At 39.5% G+C, this 24,282-nt stretch overlaps 2 protein-coding genes across 3 annotated transcripts; one reads left to right on the top strand and one right to left on the bottom strand.

The window, feature by feature from the left end:
- Positions 1-411: 411 nt before the first annotated feature.
- On the top strand, positions 412-9,000 carry LOC116252750 (serine/threonine-protein phosphatase PP1-like). Of its 2 annotated transcripts, none has more exons than XM_031627252.2 (4): positions 412-978; positions 3,031-3,590; positions 3,677-3,904; positions 8,460-9,000. In XM_031627252.2, exons 1-4 carry the CDS (start codon positions 801-803, stop codon positions 8,481-8,483), a joined length of 990 nt encoding a protein of 329 aa, XP_031483112.1. In that variant the 5' UTR covers positions 412-800; the 3' UTR covers positions 8,484-9,000. The 2 variants fall into 2 exon arrangements, with proteins under 2 accessions (XP_031483112.1, XP_031483113.1); XM_031627253.2 differs by having other exon boundaries at positions 978-1,109.
- Positions 9,001-13,843: 4,843 nt separating this feature from the next.
- On the bottom strand, positions 13,844-14,934 carry LOC116252751 (ethylene-response factor C3-like). The gene has a single exon (XM_031627254.2). The coding sequence runs from the start codon at positions 14,791-14,793 to the stop codon at positions 14,107-14,109; it is 687 nt and encodes a 228-aa protein (XP_031483114.1). The 5' UTR covers positions 14,794-14,934; the 3' UTR covers positions 13,844-14,106.
- Positions 14,935-24,282: the final 9,348 nt, after the last annotated feature.

The raw sequence follows: 24,282 nt of genomic DNA, 5'->3' as shown, positions 1-24,282 counted from the left end.
ATGATCCGAATGGGTGCCAATAGATCGCCGAAGACGGCCCAAACTTAAGCCTATTTTAGTTTAGAAGTCCAACTTGGCTCGAGCGTTTATGCACATATTCACAAAAGGCACGCATACGAAGTATGGAATGCTCCTTATTCCTACCTTTCAACCATGTGATTCGCAGCAATGAGATCAATATTTTTGACAACAGAATTCTATAGTATTCCAGAACCTTGATAATCATGCATGAAAGTGTCAACATTTTGCAACTTAGAAGCATATTTTTGTGCGAGCAAGTTCACTGCGAGGTGCAGTTAATATTGAACCAACTGGATCATATCCAGCAGCTAATATTTGGTTGAAAAAATTAAAACATTTTGGCTCAACATGGACGTTCGTAAGCTCTTGTGGGATTTAAGAGAGAGAGAGAGAGAGAGAGAGAGGGCAGGACCATCCATCTGTTCTTCTTTTCTTTATTTCCTCCATTTGATATGTAAAACCCTCACCGTTCCGATCTTCTCCTGCAGTCTTTTGTTGACAGAGAGAGGAGAGAGAGGTTTCATCGCACGGCGCGGTTGAGATACAGAGTGGCCCCATCGCACATCTCGGTTGATTGCTGCGATCAACATGTCTAGGTTTTTTGGTTGTGCCATTTTATGAAGGGGGAGTGGGGAGAGGAGGGCAAGAGTGGAATCTGTAGAAAATTGATTGTTTTTGTTTCCTCTGTGTGTGTCTGGTGGGTTCCGTTTCGTGAGGAGGAAACTTGTGGAATTGGAGTTTGGACGTGAGGAGGAGGGTGGTTGTGCAGTGCGTGCGGAATGGACACGGTGGTGCTCGACGACATCATCAGTCGGCTGCTTGAGGTCAGAGGGGCGAAGCCCGGCAAGCAAGTTCAGCTCTCAGAGAACGAGATCCGGCAACTTTGCGTCGTTTCCAAGGAGATTTTCATGCAGCAACCCAATCTGTTGGAGCTTGAAGCACCCATCAAAATTTGCGGTCAGTTTCTCCTTGTTCAGAGGTTCAAACCCTCAGAAACAGTTTAGAAAGGGGAAAAAAAAGTTCCCTTGTTCGTTATGCTGTTTCTTCTGCATCTCGAATTATGATTTCTCAAATGACATATTCGTCAGGTTTGTGACCTCTTTTCTTGGTGAAATTTGTTCGCAATAATATGGGAAACTTTTCTTGTTCTATTTCTCTACTGCCGAAGTTGCACATCAGACATCCAATAATTGATATGTAGTTGGAGGATTTGTGAGAAAGATGTCCTGTTTAGATGGACAGAAGTATTTCAGAGTATTTCTTACAGTAGTCTGCACTGTCCAGCTGTTGGGGTTTCGCTTGAAAGAAATGTGGCTATTTATGAAAGACAGGTTGGTTCTTGGGTCATGCAGCCTTTGAGTTTCTGCCTTTATAAGTTGATGCTTTGGCTTCGAACCTCGAAATGTTCTCGTCGGCTTTTATGAAGGAGCTCAAATGATCTGAATTATCAGTATGAAGTCATAGTTAAGGGAAAGCCGCTTGAGTTGAAACTGTGTAGTTCATATGCTTGTACACGCTCATCGAGTCGCCAATGTAGCGTGTAATGGAACATTCCGAAATAATTGACCATGCATTGGAGACGCAAATCAATTGGTTGGGAACTTTTTCTCTTCGATTTTTTTGTTCACTTGAATAAATAACCTTTAAAGGATGATGGCGCTTAAACTAGAGTCTTATATTGCTGAACATATTCTCAGGTGATTCTGCCGTATGGCAACATTAGACTTTCTGCCTAGAAGACCAACATGTGAACCAAATGTTTTCGCCAACTTTGATCAGAAATCTATGGAAAACCGAGAGGTTGTTAGCGTGTTGAAATGAGAAATATGCTTTATTCTTCAAGTAGATGTTGAAATATCTGAAAAGAAGAGGTAAATGCCATAGATGAGGAAGCATAGGTAGAGATGCTCGTTGAGTGAAATGTTTAGCAAAAAAATGAAGAGATTGATACAGTTTGAAAATTGGAACAAAGGAACAAGGGGGATGAAATTCTACAAACTAGATGAAAAATCAATTGATGTGCTGTTGAGATGCTGAGTTACTGGTAACTTCCCTAGGTGGTTTAATATATCCAGTGGTGAAATTTCAGCGTAAACAAGAAAGACCACTTATTGGGAAGGGCGCGGAGCAATTTAATGATCTGTATAAGTGGTGTATCCTGGCTAAACTAATACGTAAAATTTTGAATTTTTTCCTGCAAGGCATGGTTGAGGACGTAGCATGTACCTGCTAAGCTACTACGATCTGAAGATGACTAGGTAGATCTTCAGACCACAACATCAATGAGAAATGTTAGTATGAGGTTGTAGCACCCAACAGAAATCTTTTTCTTCATACAATTCCAAAGCAAACTTTGGTAAGATCAGTTGAGGGAGACGGCACGCTGGGGAATACGCTGTATTCAGGGTCATCTCATTATGACAGTGTGATTATTTGTCTCGCTGCATGGTCACTGCCAGTTGTTTTTCTTTAATTGCTGCTTGTCTGCTGGAATTGAATTTTGTATTTTCATCTTACAAGGAACATAGTTGGACACTTTATGATGATGGTGTGTGCTAAAGACTTGCTATTTTCACCATTGTAATAGGATGTTAGTAGCCTTTGTTGGATTACTGTGTAACTAGTAACATTAAACTGTTGAGCCTACTGTTAGTTATTATGATCGTGGTACATTGTATTGGTGCTTTGGAAGGCTTGCCTGCTGGCATTTAAGTGAATTATATAGGAGTTGGACTGTTTTATCTGGTCCCATCACGTGTATAGCTAAGTTTCGGGATTATATTTATACATGAACTATACAATTGTGCATGATGATGCAATCCCCTTTTACATCAGTGTTACTTCTTATCAACCTATCTCTGTCTCTCTCTCTCTCTCTCTCTCTCTCTCTCTCTCTGTTTCTTTCTTTTTTGGTTGGTTTTTTTTATTGTGAATCTCTTGCATGCTCTGAAGCTTTTTTCTCATGCTGCGTTTGGTTTTATTTCTACCTAACCTCGCTATGCAACCCAGGTGATATCCATGGTCAATATTCTGATCTACTGAGACTTTTTGAGTATGGTGGTTTGCCTCCACAAGCGAATTACTTATTTTTAGGGGATTATGTTGATCGAGGAAAGCAAAGCTTGGAGACAATCTGTCTTCTCCTTGCATATAAAATCAAGTATCCAGAGAACTTCTTTCTTTTGAGGGGTAACCATGAATGTGCTTCTATAAACCGCATATACGGATTTTATGATGAGTGCAAGAGGCGATTTAATGTGCGGTTGTGGAAAGTTTTTACAGATTGTTTTAACTGTTTGCCTGTGGCAGCTCTAATTGATGAAAAGATACTCTGCATGCATGGTGGTCTTTCTCCTGATCTCAATCATCTAGACCAAATTAGAAATTTAAATCGTCCAACTGATGTCCCAGATACTGGTTTTCTATGTGATTTGTTGTGGTCTGACCCAAGTAAGGAAGTTCAGGGATGGGGAATGAATGATAGAGGGGTATCCTATACCTTTGGCCCTGACAAAGTTGCAGAGTTTCTGGAGAGGCATGATCTAGATCTTATCTGCCGTGCTCACCAGGTCATAACATTTCCTTTCCCTTAATTTCTCTGGAGTGCAGTTATTTTTTAGGTCCATAAACATGTCATTGTTTTTAACGTTTTCAGGTTGTGGAAGATGGATATGAATTCTTTGCTGACAGACAGCTTGTAACAATATTTTCTGCACCAAATTATTGTGGTGAATTTGATAATGCCGGTGCTATGATGAGCGTGGATGAAACTCTGATGTGCTCTTTTCAAATACTAAAGCCTGCCGAAAAGAAATCAAAGTATCTTTATGGAAGTTCAAATGCTGCTATGGTTAAACCTGGAACAGGACAAACTGGAGTCAAGGTATGGTCCTCATTAGATGTTCTCAGTGATGAAAAGGAAGAAAGCTTTATTGGCAAAGTTGCTTTTGGCTGCTGCCTATAGTGGACCATGTTCTAATAGAGTAATAGTTGTTCTCATACAATGATATCTCATTCATGTTTGTTCTGACTTTCTTTTGGTTTTTGAATTTTGTTTGGTATGTAGTGTTAGTTTTAGCGATTGTGTCTTCAAATCTCCTATGGGCAAGTTACTGTGCTTTATACTATTTTATGATTTCCTTCAGTCGCTTCTTCTTTGTGTATCTGCTTGGAAACAGGTGGTTCATCTTGACCTCTTGGTTATGTTTAAGATGGCTTGTTCGTGATACCTAGATGAAGGTTAAGCATAATTGAATTTTTTTGGCACTACCGTTTTAAGAGTGGAAAAGATGGGTAAAAAGCTAGTGAAATATTGGTAATTACTCAGCGAGAGGTTGTGTTTGATGAGAAAAACAGAGGATGAATACATATTGGCTCCATCCACCCAGCTAGAGGTTGAACGTAAGGCCTTCAGGTTGAAGGATATTTAGACTTCAATATCAGAGTGTATCTATTGGGTTTAATCTGATATAACATGTCTAGCTTTTGGTTATCAAATGACTCAAACCAAAGGCAGAGGGAAACTTATGGGAAGTTATAAAACGGGCATGCATCCTATGATGATGTTGGTATATGGGTGAAAAGTTGGGGAGAATGCAGATACGTTGTCCACGATGTCATGTTAACAAGATAAGTAGGGGCTTTGGTACGTTACATAAAATCTATTCATTTGCTTGTCTTTAGTCACTCCTTTTTGGTTAAGTAGACTGAGTTATTCACTAAGTCATTTCAGCTACTTGCTTATATAGTCTATTCACTAATCTAGTTTACAAGTACTACTGTAAGAGGTAGGAAAACTAATTTTCTAGGAAGGTGTTTGGAAGCATAAAAGCAGTGGTTCTAAAGGGTGGTGAGTAGGTTTATGTTGGAGAGGAGCTTTTTCTCCTAAGAATGGCTTGCTTCGGTTGCTGGTCAAAAAACCAATTACCTCCCTTGTGAAGCTTACTTCCATTTTGAAGGGCACACGATTTGGAAAAGAATTAGCGTGCCTACTTTTTTCACTCTTCTTACTTGTTTGTTTCTTCTCACTTACTTCCTAACCCACTTTTGATTAAATTTCTTTTTTGCTTCTAATTTTTTTCTCCATTTTCATTTAGTTCACTTCCAATTTGTTCCATCCTTCCCACTTTGTAAAGTGCCTAACTAGTCATCTTGTTCTCACTTCTCCTAAGTTGGTAAGCTTCTTACAATTCATGTTCTAGTTGAATCCTATGTCACCAAAGTGCGGGATGCGGGTGCGGGTACCGGCGCAACACATCTCAAAAAATTTAGGTGCGGTGAGTAGGGCTGGGCATTGGGCCGGGCCGGCCCGTTTTTGAGCCTGGTTAGTTTATCGGGCCGGGCTGGGCCTGTACTGAATCGGGCCTCGGGTTTGATCTTATGCCCGAGGCCCGGCCCGGCCCGATTATTAACGGGTCGGGTGGGCTTGGCGGGTCAGCCAGCCGGGCTTTTTTCTAGCGAATGAAGAAGTGTGAAATCATTCACAGTTCCAAAAAATACATGACTTTCATTTTAAAGTGATAATTTTGAGAGCAGATAAAACGAGAGAAAGAAAAGGGGAGAACTAACACCCCACTCCAGATAGACCATTCCTCGCACCAAACAAACACATCTCAATGCCATTGAACAAGCATCTTCTTTCTTTGACGCATGTAACAGCTTGATTAAAGGTCATAGACCATTCCTCGCACCAAACAAACACATCTCAATGCCATTGAACAAGCATCTTTCTCTAAAGAAACACAAAATATAACAAAGAAAGGTAACCGGACAACAAAAAAGCCACTCATATCGCCTCAATCAAAACCCTCTAGAAAGCGTCAATTTTCACCATTCCAAAGCACTCCCCGGCTTGAAACATGAGCTTCTGCTGGCTCTGCGCCTGCGTGTACAGCTGCGAAGGAGAGTTGGCCGAACTGCAAAAGGTGGCGTACTTGGTCTTGTCCAGCTTGTCCAAGTCTGTGATGTCCGATTTCCTCTTCTTAGCCATGGCATATCTCTCATTTACGAAGTAACTAGGATGGGGAAATGGGGGAAAAGTGGCGCAATGGGGAAATGGGGAAAAGGCAAAGATGGGGGAAATGAGGGAAAAGTGGGGCACCTGTATGAAGGACGGACTGAGAGAAGAATCCGGTGAGAAGGGGCAAAAAACAGGCTACAAGAAGGATGGACGGGGAGAAGAATCCGGCAATGGGCAGAAGCCGCAGAACAACACCAGCGGAAAGGCCGAGTTCAGTCGTCCGGAGGAGAAGGAATGAAATTCGATGCGTCTCAGCTATGCCTTTGCAGCTACGCAGTTTAGAGGCACCACGAAGTAGTCCTGAATGAAGAACAACAAAAAAGTTCAAAACCCTAACATAAGTTTATCACTGAAAAAAAAAATATTAAAAAATGTCGAGCTTCTTGGGCCCCCGATGTTCACAGTTGCGGGCCCGAGCCCGACCCGTTAGTTATTGGGCCGGGCCCGATAAGGTGGGCCCGATAAGGTGAGCCCGATAATCAAATTTTCAGGGCCCGGGCCCGAGTCGGCCGAGTACCAGGCGGCAGCCTGGCCCGGTGCCCAGGCTTAGCGGCGAGAGTATTTATTATTATTATTATTATTATGAATTTATAATACTAATAATATGTATATAATATATATGACAAAAAGAAATAAGGGAATAAATATTCACTTCATCAATATAAAACAAAAGAAATAAGAAACAACGGAGAGGATGCTCGACAATTTTTCTCAATGTAGCATAACTGAAACCAGTACTCTGGCTTAAAGAATTAAACAGAAGATAACGAACAGTACTCTAGCAAGAAAAAAACAAGTGGTGGTTTCATTAACACATTTTAAGAGCTAACCAACAGTACTTTGGTTAAGCAGAAGCTAGATGTTCACATAAGTCAAGTATATATACATAGCTATGCTGCCTGCGGCAGAGAGAGACAAGACATAACAAAGAGAAATCAAAATTGGAGCTCGATATCAGAATCAAACAATAAAAAGAAAAAATTGGAGAGACGATCGATCAACAAACGGAGACACACTGCTGCAAAGACTGAGAGAGAGAGTTTATCGGAGATGGAGAGAGAGCAGCAAACGGAGAGACACGATCGATCACAAGATGGAGAAAGAGCAGCAGACGGAGAGACACGATCGATCAGATGGAGAAAGAGCAGCAGACGGAGAGACACGATCGATCAGATGGAGAAAGAGCAGCAGACGGAGAGACAGGTATGTGTTTGTCTAAATCGGAGAGAGAGCAGCGGACGCCAGACGAAGATGATGCCATTGGTGGAGGTAGAAATCTGTGGGAGCAGTGGACGCCGGTCGCCCGATGGAGAGGAAGCTGCCAGTGGAAGAGATGATCGTAGTGGAGAGAGAGAGAGAGAGCAGTGGCAAGGGGCGAACGAAGTCTCGTGCCCTTTCAATTTTCTTAAAAATAAAAACAAAAAAAACCCCAAAATGGACAAAAATGGACCTGGTGCGGTTTGACCGCACTCAACTCGTGTTTGACGTGAGTCAAACGCAAGTGTGGTGCACGTACAGACCGCACCCGACTCACCTTTGACATGTGCGGATGCTAATCTGGGTCACACCCGCACCCGCGTTGCGTCGACGCTGGTGCGGGTGCAAAAAAAACGCACCCTGGTGACTGAGGTTGAATCCTTTTTTTGTCCTTATACTGAAGATATTCTAGGAGACTTTTTCAAGAATTTCTAGGAAGATCTCTTGTTGGCTAGTAGAATCATTCTCTAGGATGCATTCTATTTGTGTGTGTGTGTGTCTCTCTCTCTCTCTCTCTCTCTCTCTCTCATACTATAGTTGTGTACATGTCGCTTTATGGTTCATTTCATGTGGGTTTCACATGCCGCTTATTCTTCAGTTCCGCATTGTCTTATGAACTTCCTGTGTTTCATGTAGCTGCATTGAGAATGAAAGGATTTGTGTGTGTCAATTTGTCAATACATGCACATCGTTTAGACACATCCTCTGTTGCACTGGCGTGATCATTTTTTTTTTCTTCATCAATAACACATCCTCTTGCACTATGGTGACCGTAACCTCTCTCTTCTGACAAGTTAGCTTTTTTCATGTTCATATCCTTTTTCCAGAATACTACTACCACGTACCATATTGTGTGATACATGCGGATGTGGTGTCTGTGAAGCAAAGGTGACACTCACTGGATAGTGCTGCGCAAAATATCTGCGTCATTGGTTTAATTATGTGAACTTGCCGAGAGCACTAATGTCTCTTTGGCCTTTTTTTTGTACTTGTTGGAAAAATCTTAGGTTGGTAGGAATGGATTTGGTGCTGCTAGAAAGTAGACGATACTGATTTCACTCTAGAAAACGTGCATATGTAGTTTTGTCCTACAGAAACTCACATTTACATCTGAATTCCTTCCTTTTCCATTCTTTTGAAACTTTTGTTCTGTTATCTGCAGCCTTTCCTGGGACCGAAAGCATGAGGTTCAAGATTTGATGAAGGTGCAGTTGCACATTAAATATACCCCGTTTTGGCTGCATCATCTAAATTCATTTAATTAGCGAAGACTATTTTATCTGGGAGCAGAGGTCTAGAAGCGCTGATATACAATATTCACAAAGGATTGCAATGGGACTGCAAATAAGATTACTCCAATTTCCAAGCTTATTATTGTGGCAGGCCCATCTTTTGAATGCATGATTTTCATCTAATGCATGAAGTACATTCTTCCGAAAGGTGGTGTATATAGTTGCATTTCACCAACAAAGATTTCGGGCGATAACTATATTATTGCCTCCACGCTGAAACCTGAACATCATGTAATTGCCTTCAAGTCGTGGATCATGAAGATTGCTTTTGACAAGCAATTGCATGGTTTGGCATCAATATTTGTGATTACTCTTACCAGGGGTCTCACTGTCTCCGGTTTGTGTTGTTGGGGACTTTGTTGTAGGAGTTTATTAGAAACTTGGTATACCGCATTGCAGTTTGTGGTTTCAGGATTGCATCGTCTCGTTTCCTTCTGATTTTTTACCTTATGATTTTTTTTTCCTATTGGAAGCAATTTACTATTTGCATTGCAAATTCCCTGTTAAATTAGTTATTGATGTTGCATCCTTATGTAAGGAATTGGTCTGTCGCATAGTCCAGATCCGTCAAATAAGCATGATACCGGGACAGAGATAGTATTTCCAAGCGCCGTATCTTGACAGAAGTTAAAGTTCATGTCATGAGACGATTCAGGGTCAGAGATAGGATTTGCCATCATCTCTCTTCTTTGTGGGTCTGCAAGTGCACGAGAAACTAGAATTGAGCCGCTACCTCGTTAAAGGCAGGTTGCCTACAGATCAGCCGACCCCAACTTGTTTTAATAACTTTCTAAACACATTTTCCTTTCATTTCCCTTCAAGTATGTACCACGGTCAGACCTTCACCAAAAGGAGGACCACCGATACGTAAATAATCAAAACGTTGAGGGTGTGAATAAGCAAATTTTGTGGATCCGTCCCAATTTATATTCATTTTTGCAAAACTAACTTAAAATCTTAAATTGGTTTTATTAATCCGAGAGACACAATTGGCAGCGCTTTGGATCAATGGATTCGACGGCGAACTGGCCGAAAATATTAAAATATCATTTCAAAAAATAAATAAAATTATTTTTTAAATAAGAAGCTATCATCTGAATCTCTTGAATCTGCCATTGATACGTTGAATTGATCTGACTAGGCCAATTTAAGGTCATATTCGAGCTGATTTTTTATGACACTGACTTTTATCGGCGCATTTTGAAAAGTAAAAGTTTAACAGTTAATATTTTCAAAAAATTGTAATTTGACCCTAATAAAAAAATTGTAGAGATATGTTAAAAAATGTAGTCGTACTTTCTTTAAAGCTCCACCCACCCCAGCCTTCAGCCAAATAAAAAAAAATAAAAAATTAAATTAGCTGAACATTTTGACTTTTTCATTTTCCATCTTTTGTTCTTGTAAGGGGGGTTTTCTTTCAAATAGATAAAAGGCATTCTGGTCATTTCACACCAGTCGTGTTAGTGATGGCCCATATGACCGGTTTCCCTTTAGTTCGAGCTAATATAAAACTAATTTCCTAACCTAAATGAATGAAAATGACTCGCATGTTACACCACTATGGATGCATGGCTTCAAAAAAGCATTGCGCACCTTTTATCAGAAAGTGAAGGACGCCTTTTCTTTTCTTTTCTTTTCTTTCTTATTTTTTTTTCTTTAATTGGGTAGGACAGCACATGGACAGATCTTTACTTAAGACAAATAATCGGAAATAGGAGCATTCTTGTTCTAAATAAATTTATTTTTTTCTACACCTCCAATCTTTATGTTAGTTAAAGATAAGAATTGGACCCAAAATTAGAGCAAACCACCAACATGTTTTAGGTAAACGGCCAATAAGGTCTATAATATCAGCTGATGCTGGCCAGCACTGACACCAATGAAAAGTTCCTTGCATGGCAATTGATTCAACATCATTTCATGAAACCAAAAATATGTTACACGTTTAAATGAAATAATACAATTTTGACCCCTTTTGTTATATCATTTGCAATCGTGTCATTCATCAAATGTTTTCCTTTTCTGCGTACATATATAAACATATACCCTTATTTCAAAATAGTTAGTGAGCCAGGAGGCACGTAGCAGGAGCGGTTTTATTTGATTCTTGTGAGCACTACTCTTTTGATGGGGTTAATAGTGCCAGTTTTTCAATTTTTTTTCATTTTGACATTAAGATCGTTTGATATTTACTTTGTTATACATGCAAGTGTCTCTCTTCTTTAAAAAGAATTTTTAACTCCGCGCCGCTGGTAGGTTCCTCCACCACCGTTTTAACTTTTGCGTGAATCACAATGAACTTTCTTATTTATTGTACGCAGTAAAATTATGATTCGTATCCACGAAATCTTCTCAATTAACACGGCCTCGTAAAGTGGCCAATCGCCACTCATATGAAATGAATTTCACTCGATAAGAAGTTCTTCTTCTTTTTAATTTTTCCCATTAATAGGAAAGTGGCAAGAAATCCAACAAAATAGATGACGACTGCTCATGGTGATGGCTGATGCCCTTTACATTAGTTTGATTCCTTTCTCAAAGCAACCCGATCATTTGGGTGGTGAGAGTCGTAGAAATGGGGCCTTCGTTGAAAGCAACTGAGCATTAGAGTGAAGGACAAATCCGCCGCTGTCATGGGCCGAAGAAAACCCGATTAGTCCCCATCACTAGAATGTGAAAAGCTTCGCTTAGTGCATTCAACTTTAAATGAATTTGACTTGGATTCTATGTAACTAGATTTGATTTGGACCCAAATTCAATTTTTCTCAATAAAATTCAAATTTGATTACAAAACTCTTCAAGGATTGTAACACAGCTGGTTGGATTACGGCAAAATCGAAGGCGCAATACTTAAGTTGAAGGGTATACCGCATGAAGCTCAGGACTTTTTGAGCTTTTTTTTGTTAGTCGGTAAGTTATGAACCTCCCATTCACCAGAAAATTTGGATACAAAACTATACCAACTCATCCAAATCCAGTCGCTAAAGAAATCTGGATTTCTTCAACAGATTTAAGTCAATGCATTTGAATTTAGACTAACAACTGGATATATCTGTAACTTAGTCCAACTCTTATGGGACCAGGTTTTGAATTTGAACTGCCCGCAATCGGTTGCGTATCTGGCTACTCCAGGAATGGCCCCGTTTCTTATCCCTTCCACCGTCTCTTGAGCTTGTTTGCACTTGCGTCAGTGAGAACTTATTTTGTGACGCAGAGATGTTGTTGTCAGCTGCTGTTGTCAAGGAGCGAATCAAGCCATACGAACGCTCGATGATTCAATCGATCTGTGACTCGAATTTTTGCATTATTACTTGCGAATCAAACGCAATGGAGTAGCATCAATGACGTTACTTTAACATAGAGGACGGAGGTCATTAGCATGCATCACTAGCTTGCATCAGCAACTTTACATCTTTGACACATGGTTCGGTCGCTTCACTGCCACTGACTGAGAATTCGTCAAGTGTCCGCTTCTAGACGATCCGAATCTGTACCATTCAATGGTCGCAGCATTCGCAAAAAATGGTTTGATGAAAGTACGGGTTTCAAATTAAGTTTTTAATTTTGTATAAGGTAGGTTAAATTAAAGTTTCTAAATTTTGACTATGATCAAAATATCATTTTTCAAAGTTCTTTTTATATAAAACAAGTGAATTCTTTTTAAAATTTGCATGTAAATTTTTTTTAAAAAAAAATTGAAGTGGGGTAAGGGCCCATGCAGGCCTACCCTGCCCCTGCCCCTGCTTCCAATTACTTGGCTGGAATGGGCACTCAACCTTGCCTTGTATCCAAAAACAAGGGGCTAAGGCAGGGGCCATGGCGCTCCTTCAAATGGGATTTGTTTATTTCCCAATTATGCATCAGCAACATGTAGATCCAAGGCATCTAATCACAGCTTGCCGTCCAAAGACAACCAAATAGGTAAATCAGAAACTTAGCTGTTCTCTTAGCTGTTTCTATTATTTTAGGGGTCTAGGTAATAGTCTACCCCACTGTGCCTCAGTTAATCAAGCAGTTTCAGTACTGCTCTGGCTAACTTTTACCTTCCTTGAAATTCCCTTCTTGTGTTTAATATTGAGGGTCGAAGATAGATTACATCCTCATCCTTATGTCAAGTTCTTTTGATCTATCAACCCTTCTTTTGTTTTGTTTACGATTCTTTGCCCTGGTTTTTATTGGTTATGCATGCTATAAAAGATCATAACCGCTTGCAGATAGTCGCTTACAAGCCACAGGAATTTGACCAACAATCAGACTTTCACTGCTTGATTAGTCTGATTAACTATAGTATGGCCCTTAAAACAGGGAGACAACAATATCTTCGAATATAACAAGACCCCATCCTCCAAATTAGCCCAGCAATATTGAAAGTGCTAGTATTGGCCAGGTAGAACTGGAGTAATGAAGACAACATTGCTTGACCGAACTCTTACCCAATTTACTGGAGTTAGTAAAATTAAAATTGGAGCCTGTATTAGAAACTATGATAAAAGAAGCGGGAGCAGCTGGAAGTCTTCAACTTTTTCTAATTTTACTCAGTTGAACCGCTTTAATGCGTGAAACTGACACTCTACTTGCAGATTCGTCGATGGCCATGTGAAAAATTTTGAACAGGACGAAGGCGAAGCCTGAAAAGAGAGGAGGAATTGACTCATGGCGAGGGGCCCTCAGATCTCCTGTGCTATCTACCGTGGACCGATGTCGTCACTTCACTTGATTGCACAGGCAGGAAGCAATATTCTATTTCCTTTCTCTCCTGCACATCTCAGTGCTTCCACGTTCATTAGGCGACAGGTGCCGAGCGGGACTAAGACATTTGACAGACTTCAGGAAACCCGGCGGAACCATCGGCCGGTGAAAAGTTCTATAGGTGTTCGCTGTAACGAAGAACTACCCCGCCCTTTCTGAGACTCCCCACCTGGAGCTTTCTTCGAGAAGTCCAGAAATTTTGAACAACTGTGAACAATTTTCAGCACGTCTCTCTGTTTGTTCGCAGATGAAATTAGAAATATCGGGGGAGATGGGGAAAGAAAGAAATGGTCAACAGATGCTCTCTTGATCTATCAATTGCCCAGATAAGTCCAGGCCAAAGTAAAATTTATCAGTGCGATCCATTCATTCAAACCTGCTCTAAAGGCACACGTTCTGCCCCCTGACTTGTGGACTCCTTACACATATATGCGCTTGCTTTTGCTGCTTATATTTATGCCTTCAAAGTAAACAGGTGAGTGAGACAAAACATAAAAGCTATAGGATTATTAGAGATGTCAAAACCCTTGATTAATCAAGTAGCGCAGATCATCTACTTTCCAAATTCTCAAAAATATGTACACGGAACCTGTAGAGCAGGATGAAGAGAAAGTGGCACAGTTTCAGACCATGAATTTCATGTGCCAAACAAGATTAAGAAATATAGAAGGAAAAGAAAAGAATACATGGGAATATCCTATATTCTACAAGTCGCGGTGCGTGGAATCTACTCTTCTGCAAGAGCGACGAAAGAAGGAAGGCATATGCTTAGAATCCCCCTTCACCAGCACACGAAAAACTAAGCAGCTGTTCCAAGTACTCGGTGCCCAAGTCTTCCAACTCCACCGCACTCTGAATCCTGATACCGGGCCCGTTCGCCGGACCGCTGCCCTGTTTCTTGGGTCCCTTCCTTCTCTTCCTCATGGAGTGCTTCTCCTTGAGCGCGATCGCCGGCGAGCAACCGTCTTTCCCGTAGGTGGTGTCGCGCAGAGAATCCCTCACGTGCTCCACCGGAAAATTGAGCACCGCCAACGACCCCCGCATCGCAAAAGCCGCTTGATCATAAGCCAGCGCGGCCGCTTCCGCGCTGTCGAAAGTCCCGAGCCAAACTCGGATTCCGTTCCTCGTGGAGTCCCTTATCTCGGCGGCGTACTTTCCCCACGGCCGCCTCCGGACCCCCCGGTAGCCCTTCTCCTGTTTGGCCATCTGTCCATCCGGTCTCCCCCCACCGGTCTGATTCCCCCGGCCTTCCTCTTTCTTCCTCAGGATCTCCGTCTCCATTCCTTCGCTTGTGGCTTCAACGAGCATGGCCAACAGCATCATCTCATCTGAATCATTCTCATTGAAGGGCAGCGCTTCCTGCTTGGGCGCAGAATCCCCCCAAGAGCAGTATGACTCGGTGATTGAACCACAGGAGGATTCCATCGAAGGGCTTGAGTTGTGCATGAAACACATGGAGTAGAGAGTGGCTCTCTCGGACTGGAAGCCTTTGTGGTTTTGATAAAGCAAGCAGGGCGATGATAAATAAATACCCAACTCATGAACCGATCATATATAAATTTTTCTTCCAAAGTTGGTGTCCATTTAAGAGAAAGCAGAGAGGTAGACGAGGGTGGGGCTGAGCCTGGACCCCTTCGTTGGCTCGGCCGTGAAGGACAGGGAGGGGCAAGAAGAGGGTCAATGTCGATCGGCGGCGTACGTCCGGTGACGCCAGCGTGCACCCGTCAGCAAGCTGCCGTCATCGGGAAATTCTTGGCAGGCACAGTGATGCTTGGCAAATCATTATGGCAGGCGTTGGGGTGTGCCCCATTAAATGGCCGTGGTGAAAGCGAAGTTACGGCGGAAGGAGCCAAATGCCGGAAAATAGTCAGGGCTTGTTTTGGATAAAGTTTATTGTTTTCATTGTTCTATGAATGTGAACGCTACGCAACACAGCCTCTTGACAAAACAGTCGCCGGAAAAAGATATCTCCCGGCTGCGATTTGAATCCATGGAGAAGACTTACTCATCCACCATTCAAACACTCGATAAAACCATATTTGATAGCTCAAAAAATAGTCATGTGAGGTTGCACTTGCTTACCATGAAGCTGAGATCCATCATGATCTGAGAAATATTTCAGAGATCGCCAAAGATCTCAGCTACTAGAGAAAGCCATCCTTTTGTTTAAAGAGAGGATTTCATGTAGCATTGATGCCAACTGGCCGCGCGTAAAACTCATAGGGTAGTACACCCACCTCCTAACTTGTGGTTACTTGGGTTTATGGAAAAGAGAAAAGGTGGTGTTCAGGAATTTGAACTCTTGACTACTTTGTTCACACACAGAAAAAAGTGAAACCCACTTGTCCTCTTAAGCATCTTTTACAAATTCTTCCGTATCAAACTTTAGGGAATGGGTCCATGCAAGGTGACTTTGTTGGCAGCAGAAGCAAAAGCAATTCATTGGTGGCGAATTTCTAATAGGATTTACAGAATTCTTGGGTCGATGACGAAACTTAATATAGTAAATAAGCATGGAAATTGTTTCTGCGTTTGAAAGGATATGCAGCAGCCTCAAAGGGTGTCGCATAGTTGATTGGACAAGCGAGCATGTACACAGCACATCACCTAGAGTGTTAATTCTCTAAAACCACAAACACACACTTAACAATATCCTTACATGTTATGGAATATCCTTTATGAAATCTTAATAACAAAAGAACCCCTCTCTTTTTAGGTATTTTTCAAACTATAAAGACACGTTAATTGTGTTTTCTCATAAAAAATGGGAACGGTAGGTGCAGCAGCCGTGGCTGTGAAAAGTGACAAAGCAAAATCAATAAAAACTTGCAAAAACACATTTGACTTATAGCGATACGAGAAAAAATATGCTCAAAATTTAGGGAGTTTTCAATTGCACTTCCTTTATTTTAAATATGTACTATTCAACTATTAAATACAGCATATCCAAACCTGAGCGTGTTTTTCTTAAATATTCATGGCAAAAGATTCGCAAGTAAAGTTGCAGAAATTGGTCAGTAAAAGCGAAAAACTATTAACAAATAACAACTTGTGGATATTAAATAAATAGGAAAGGGTTGCAGTATAATCTTCGGAGAGCCCACGCAGCATTCAACTTTGTTTTTTCTTGTTTGATTGTTTTGTAAACAGCTGACGTGCTGCATTATTGTTTTTATGGCCATTAATTAATATGATTAAGTTATATACGTGACAATGTTGCCGGATGCCAGATAGTCGCCGGATGGTTAAATTTTAAAATTAGTTGTTAAGATATCTTAAATTGTCATTAAAGCAATCATAGACTGTGGGTGCACCATAAGACACCGCTAATGTTAATGCAGCGATTATTTTTCGGGTGATAATAAGTTTTAGTCATCCTCAGTAACATTCACATCCAGTAAAGATGGGTATATATATATATATATATATATATATATATATATATATATATATATATATATATATATATATATATATATATATATATATATATATATATATATATATATATATATATATATATATAGAGAGAGAGAGAGAGAGAGAGGGGCAGGGGGTGAAGACAAAGTTTGCTTATTGTTACACGTGATCTTTTGTTAACTGTGACATGCATAACACTATAGTCCACTTGAGAGTATTATTGGCGCATTTCTTCTTTATTTTAGTTGCTTGGTCTATTCTACCGTAGCAGAGCTACATGTGAGTGGTAGGGACAGCTGTCCACATGATCGAATGAAAATTTCTCTAATTTTTATATTGATACATTCAATTATTCGCTCTTTTTTATATATTGGTGCTCTTAAAAGTTTAAAATATTTTGAATTAATTCCTACCAAGCCAAAATTTCTACCTCTGGCACTGCAAGAAGCCCTTCGAGGGCAGGAGAAAGAAAAAAAAAAAAACAAAAAAAAGGTGAAACTAAGAACCTCATCTTAAACCCTTCATGAGAGTAGCAGTAGAAGAAGAATTAGGATCACCTATATAGCAGTCATCAATAAAGTGATAAAGAGTATGGGTAGTAGCCGAGCTAGAAAAATTCGCTGAAAGGGCACTTATTTAAAAATACTCAAATCTAGTGGGACATTTATATATATATATATAAAGATAAATATTTAAGATTCTCATTTAAAAATAAAAAACTTTTAAGAGACTGGCGTGGACAACTGCCCGCACTAGTCATAATGCGGCTACACCATTGAGTATTGGTGATAGTCTACCATCTACGAAATGAAGCCTTTCATGATTAGGAGGGGATGCCCCCACTTCTATTTGCAAAAGGAATATCCTCAACTTTAGATTAGTCAGACTCTTAAGGCAATGAGCTAAAAAGGTGGGGGAGTTTCAGCACCTTTATTAAGCAATAAGATGAAATACTGATCATGCTCACCGAACTTTAGAAGAATGAACTAATTAACCATAAACGTAGTATCAACTCTTAATTATACTCCATCATTTATAATACGTTTGAGTCCAACCCCAACCATAATAGGGGAGGAAGTCAAGTGTGACAATTTTCAGAATCATTTACTGTTTGGCTGACTTAGAATATTGACGGCTAGCATGTCCTCATGCTGGGGTTCATTAGGTAGACTTAGAATGTGGATAAAGGTTGGAGGGCGCCCTGATTCAATAAATAATTGATCTGGAGCCTGCTGGCTTCTAGATGACAATGAAAGGCTAAATATCATCGAATGGAACATGGAATTGGGTCACACTCGTTCAAGAGATACTTCAAAAAAAAAATCATTTCAGGTGTGGCCAACTTGTGTGAGTTCAGTAGGTTTAGGTCCCTTTGAAACAAGAATACTTGTATTAACTCAACATCTGGGGAAATGTGCAGCGCACGTGGTAGAAACCACAAGTCTAGTTTTCAATTCAATGGAACCCCTCGAAACTTTTTGAATTTACAGTATACGGAGGCATCAGAATGTTGGGTATTTAGTGTCAGGTACTTTTTTTCCGGTTGAATTTTTGTTCCATCTTTCACATGCACCCATATACCTTGTAGGGAAGGTCATCCACTTGTACGCTTGTAACACTTAGAAATTGTTCTAGATCAATTAGTTTAATTAGTATAAACTACGGTTTTGGAAATTATATATGATATAAAGTAAGGTTGTGAGTCGAGTTGAACGGAGTAACTATAAGTTCACCAAGATTCTGACGCGGGTCTGGGCCTCAGGGGCAGGGGAAGAAGGGGGTGAAAACGTGTGTACATATCACAGGCCACTTAGGTTAAAGTACAAACCACTCTATACTCAAAATAAATTTGTTCTGCAATTTAACCTTGTAGATATCATTTAAAGAGTAATTTGATAGGAAACATATGTAAAGACTTACTAATGGCCCCTAAAACACTATAAAATAATGATAGAAAAGAACAAAATCTACTTCTCCTAGAAACGTTCCTCCAGTTAGTAAGTTGGGGTGTTAACAGCTTAGAAATTAAACAAGATACAGTCTAAGTTGGGGTGTTACCAGCTTCATATCGAGAAAGCACAAGCCTTACTTTGGATTTGAAGGAAAGGTCAGAGGACTCTTAAAGATTAAGAACAAAAAACAAAAAAGCGAGTGAAATCGTAACCTGTTAAAAATTATAAAAAGAAAGAATAGGAAAACGTGGAAAAATTAGGTGATAAAAATAAGAACACAGGGTAACAACAAGGGCGTCGCTCTTTATTTATTTTAGCAAACGCACCCGATCTCAACATGCGTGCATCTGCCACCCAGCTGCTTTTGTTTGTTGTTTAGTTAATCCTTCGCAGTAAGCACAAGCATCAAGAGATTAATATTTCCATGGTTTTTAAATCTAAAAACATGATCATTCATTATAGTTACAACCCACTTGCGATGCAACTGTCCACATAATATTAATTGCTTCAATTATTGCACATTGGCAGTTTGGCATCTCACAATCTTGCCGCAATTCTGTTTCACGCCATTTTTATATCTTCATTTCTTATTGTCGACGCTTATCGAATACAGAGGTCCAGGGATCAAGGGGCATCCGATGCTGCCTGAGCTTAGTTGCTGGCTCTAAATGGACGACAGCGATTATAAAGCCTTCTCATAACCTGCTTATCATACACTTAGAGGCATCAACCATGCTTATTTGTAGTAAAAAAAAAAAAATTAATCTTGTCTTAAGAAACAAGAGAAAAGATTTGGACCCTCATTCTTCTCTTGTTTGTGAGCCTTCTTCCAAAAAAAAAAAAAAAAAAAAAAGATTCCCTTCCCTTTTCATCCTTGCTCTCCATGAACACTTCTTTTCTTTTAACCTGATCTCTGCCTTTTCCTTTTCCTTGCCCTTTTTCAATTGGTATTTATTGTTAGTTTAACTTTTAGTTGCAGTCAAGTTGGATGGCGTTTTTGTCTTAACATTAGTTAATACACTAATTTCTTAATACTTTGTATAGGTCAGGTTCAGAATGCCTGGTAACCTTTGACATGACTGATTTAGTTAAATAACATGCACTGTGATGCCCACAATCTTTTGCTATTATGTGGTTTAAATGGGAGTCTCCATGGCTTTGCTACTTTACATTACTCTTTTAGGTCTTGAATTGTTAGATTAGATTTGGATCCGTTGAATTGCAGTTGCAGTTTCCTGTATATATATATATATATATATATATATATAAGAGAGAGCTAACTCTACGCTAGCTAGTCCTATCTAGCAATTGGGCACGCAAATGTGATGTGCACAATCTTTCAACCCTCAGACACGTCTGGAGATCAAAGTCAAAATCAATATTGGTCATTTTGAAACCTAAAGCATCCATCAACTTGTATCATTTTGCTTAGTTTGACAAGTAAAGTCTTATTGTTTCCCTGGTTGTGCAATTTTTAAACTCCCCACTATCAAAGTGTTAGAACTGTTCTTTCTTCAGAGGTCTTCTTGATCTAGTGTTGTCCCTCCTTAGGTGTTCTTCCACACAATGAGATTGGCAACATACAAAGAGAGGTAAACAGAGGTATAGTTCACCTCCGTGTTCAGAAAAATAAGAAAACTTGGCATATATTTATCTTCACTGTGAGTCGTTTCATCTGTTTCCTTTTCTTCTACTGTCTTGACTATTTTTTTTCCAGTTGTAAATTTGACAAAACAAGAAATGATTCTAGATTAGGTGGCAGTTTCTAGAAATGATCCAGTTCAGCTAATCAAACTGCCTTCACTGTCAAGCTTCCTCCTCTTCTCTAGAAAACAAGCAGGCCATGCTAGTGAATACCTTTTCATGGTACTCAAATAAGAGACTGTTCATCATTAAGGAGTCGTTTGGCATTAGGAACAGACCGCAAGTTGGTCCACGAATCTGCCCCAAAGTTTGCATAGATTGATGGAACACTTGAACAAGTAGCCCACAGATCTACTTCACTTTTGAGGTATTCGTAGAATTCTCGCATGTTCTTAACATCAAACAGCCCCTAAGAGAATTTCTTACCATCAAACACTACTAGGAGTCTCTTGTACCATAGAAACCAATTTTCAATTTCTATGGCCATCCCATTTCAACTTTTTTCAAATCCATTTCACACTTTGAATTTCAACCCTGATCGATCCCTGCCATCAATATCATCCAACTCATAAGCTCATCTTCAGTTATAATAGAAAAAAATGAAAGTAGGACAGCTTCCTTAATCAGCACTTTTTCCATGAAATTGACTGTTTGCATTCCAAACAAGTCAAAGGGAAACTCGGACCCGAACTCTCGCGAGAGCAGCAGCAGAGGCCCCATTTGAATGCTGATAGTCAAAACGACAGCAAATCTACGATCAAAACCCTCCCTTCTCTGATATTAGATCAAACGTTAATTTTTCTAATGCAGAAAATTCAAATTTGGGTCTTGGCTGTTAATCAATTTGAAAAACTCTAAGTTTTAGTATTTGATATTTTTTGTTTCACATTAGCCAATGCATTTCATATAGGACCACAAGTCTAAAATGTAAAGTAATCAAACATACTTTGGGAGATTATTTTACGTCACGTATATAAGAACAATTTCGCCACCGAACCATGCGTCAGCATAATGTAATTAATTAGAGGCGGGGATAGGTTTAGGTACACGCCTTCTAGTTTATGCCAAAACTGGAAATAAAAAAGGTTGTCGCCCCCTTCGACATTAACATGAAGATATTCTTAACTCAGGCCCGAGGCCACTAGCTAGCCAGGTTGTTAGAAAGAATTAAAAATGTAAATAGTATAAAGATCAATGATGTAAGCACAGTCCACATGAGCTACAAATAAAAAAAATAAATAGTTCATGATTGATGAAGTGAGCATGGTTATGGAACCCCAAGGGCCGTAGCATAGCTGATGAGGCTGGCGAATAGGTAGGAGCCTCGTCATAAGTTCAATTCTTGTAGGTGTTACTTTTTTGAACTACAAACGATAGTAGCATAGCTGATAAGGCTGGCGAATAGATAGGAGCCCGATCATAAGTTGAATTCTTGTAGGCGTTACTTTTTTGAACTACAAATGGTAGTAGCATAGCCCGGTCATAAGTTTAATTCTTGTAGGTATTACTTTTTTGAACTACAAATGATAGACGAGAGCACCACGGAAGCAACCTCAGACATCACTGTCCCCAGAAAGGAAAGGTTTCAACCGTTCTTGGAAGGGCTTCTTGCACCCACCAAGAGCATACCGAGCAACCGGGAAATGAAATGGTGCGCCAAAATTTTTGAAGGCGACGATTGCGAGTACAAAGTAGGATCGTGCCTTTGAATGGGAAAGGCATCAAACTTTCGGCGTTTATAGCGTGGACCTGGCTCTTTGGAAAAACTGCTTTCTGAAAGACGGCCAGCCACTTTCTTGAAAAAGTTATTGCCCCTTTAGTGGCAATGTTACTTTCACATTTGCGTCGTACCTTTCTCTGGCCTTCTAAAAGATCGAAAGTGGTATCCAGTCTGCTTAGATCTCACTGTCGCGAATTCCTTTCAGCAACTTGACTTTGAATCATGTTTTTCCATAAACAACTAATCTTGTGTTTGGAATGAATTGCTGCTGTTTATTGCAAATGAAAGTTTTAAAATGAAACTGATGCAGTGGTAATCAATTACAAATGAAAAATCAACGAATCTTGATTGAAAATTAAAGAATAACAATGAAAAATCAATAGTATAATCCCAAGCTATTCTCTAACTCACGTTTCTTCTTTTTCTCTTAATCTCAAAAGCTAGTAAATAAAATCTCACGTGAGGTACTTATACCTCGTCTCAACAAAAGGAAAATGGATCTTGGGATCCGAAATATAAACAAGGGTCTAAATGATCAAATGAAATATCACAAAAGGCTAACTAGTCTCGGGAAGGACTGACTTTAAGTCTTTTTGAGTAACCATATCATGATTTTGAACCCTTCTAATGAAATTTTTCGTGGCAGCCTCCATGTATTTCCGCCACTGCTTGGTTGGACTTGACTACGATACCGAATTTAATGTCACTAAAAGATTATATACAAAGAGTTTTGTGATTTCGTTTTGGTGAGAAAAACTTGGAATGTTGAAACAGTAGAAGAAGAAGTGGGGGATTGAGGAGTTTTTGTTGTTTGTGGTGAACGTGATCGAAACAATGACATATTTACTATACTATTCAGTTATTTAAAACTCGGGGTTACGTTTGTTTGAGAATGTCAGAGAAACCCAAATTCTGAAACAGCGACTGCAAATTCTGAAATCTACAAAACCCAGCCGGTTTCTGAATCTAAGTAAAACGGCAGTTCATTAAAACTTCAAAATCAATTAAACAAGAGAAAGTGGTGTCCTAGTTATGTCTTCGAAAAAGCGTTTGGTAAGAAAAACATTATGCTCTTAGAATATATATCTTTAGAACCAATAATCTAAGAACATTATGTTCTTGCCGCAGAAATTACTCCATGCAAATTATGTTCTTCAAACGTGTAGTATAGGAATAAATGTTTCAAGAACACAATGTTCTTATAATGAGTTTCTCATACGTTCAGCTTAATTAAGAAAATGAAGCCTCATCATCAACATCGAGCGTTCAATGATCTAAAGTTTCTGTAACGTTGCAAGATTCCTGCGGAATAGTTTACAAGTAGTAGCTGTCATTAGGGTTTCAATGATCGGATTCGGTACAGAAAAATGCAATAGGAACAGATAAAATTTGTTTCCATGTAATCTAAAAAATCGACAAAATCTTCAAGCCAGATCCGACCTACTTGCATTAAGCCTACAGGTATCAGAATAACCTTTCTCCACCATCCAGGCTTAGGTGCATTATTTTTTGTCCTTTATAATAATCGTCTCCATGTTGCCTACTGTTCTTCTATTTGGCGCTTGTCTTCATGGAACAAGTTTCCCGGCATCAATCAACACATGGAACTGAGCAATACAAACAAATAGGCGTTCAAATTCAAACAACTTATCAGTTATTCCCTATTGAAACAAGCTGTCAAACACAATGGACAAATCAAAATAATTAATCTGTCAATTACCTATGTACGACTCTTAGCTCTCTATATTGCTTCCTGGTCATTCCGATTTGATCAATTAACAAGCTACCAACATAGTCAACGAATCATTAATCAATCGATTACGTATATATATATATATATATATATATAAGTTGTGGCCCTTTAATTTATTTCATTTCAAATGATATTTAGATCAACGCTATGAAATTATGTTCATTGGAATTATTTTTGTAGATTCGTAAATAAACCAAAATGTGTAGCAGTCAGTCTTGAAGCAATTTATCCAAGCATTGTGCGGTTAAAACTTAATAAGAGTCCTGAGAACTAGTGAGGCCAATGTGAACGCTAGAAAGCAAACACGATACGGTATAAGTTGGGGTATTAAAAGCTTCATATCGAGAAAGCACAAGCCTTATTTTGGATTTGAAGGAAAGGCCTGAGGACTATTAAAGATTAAAGAATAAAAAAACAAAAATAAAATAAAAGATAGTGAAGCCATAATCAGTAAA

This window comes from Nymphaea colorata, chromosome 4 (assembly GCF_008831285.2).
Source record: "Nymphaea colorata isolate Beijing-Zhang1983 chromosome 4, ASM883128v2, whole genome shotgun sequence".
Lineage (NCBI taxonomy): Eukaryota > Viridiplantae > Streptophyta > Magnoliopsida > Nymphaeales > Nymphaeaceae > Nymphaea > Nymphaea colorata.
This window is presented reverse-complemented; position numbering and strand designations above follow the sequence as displayed.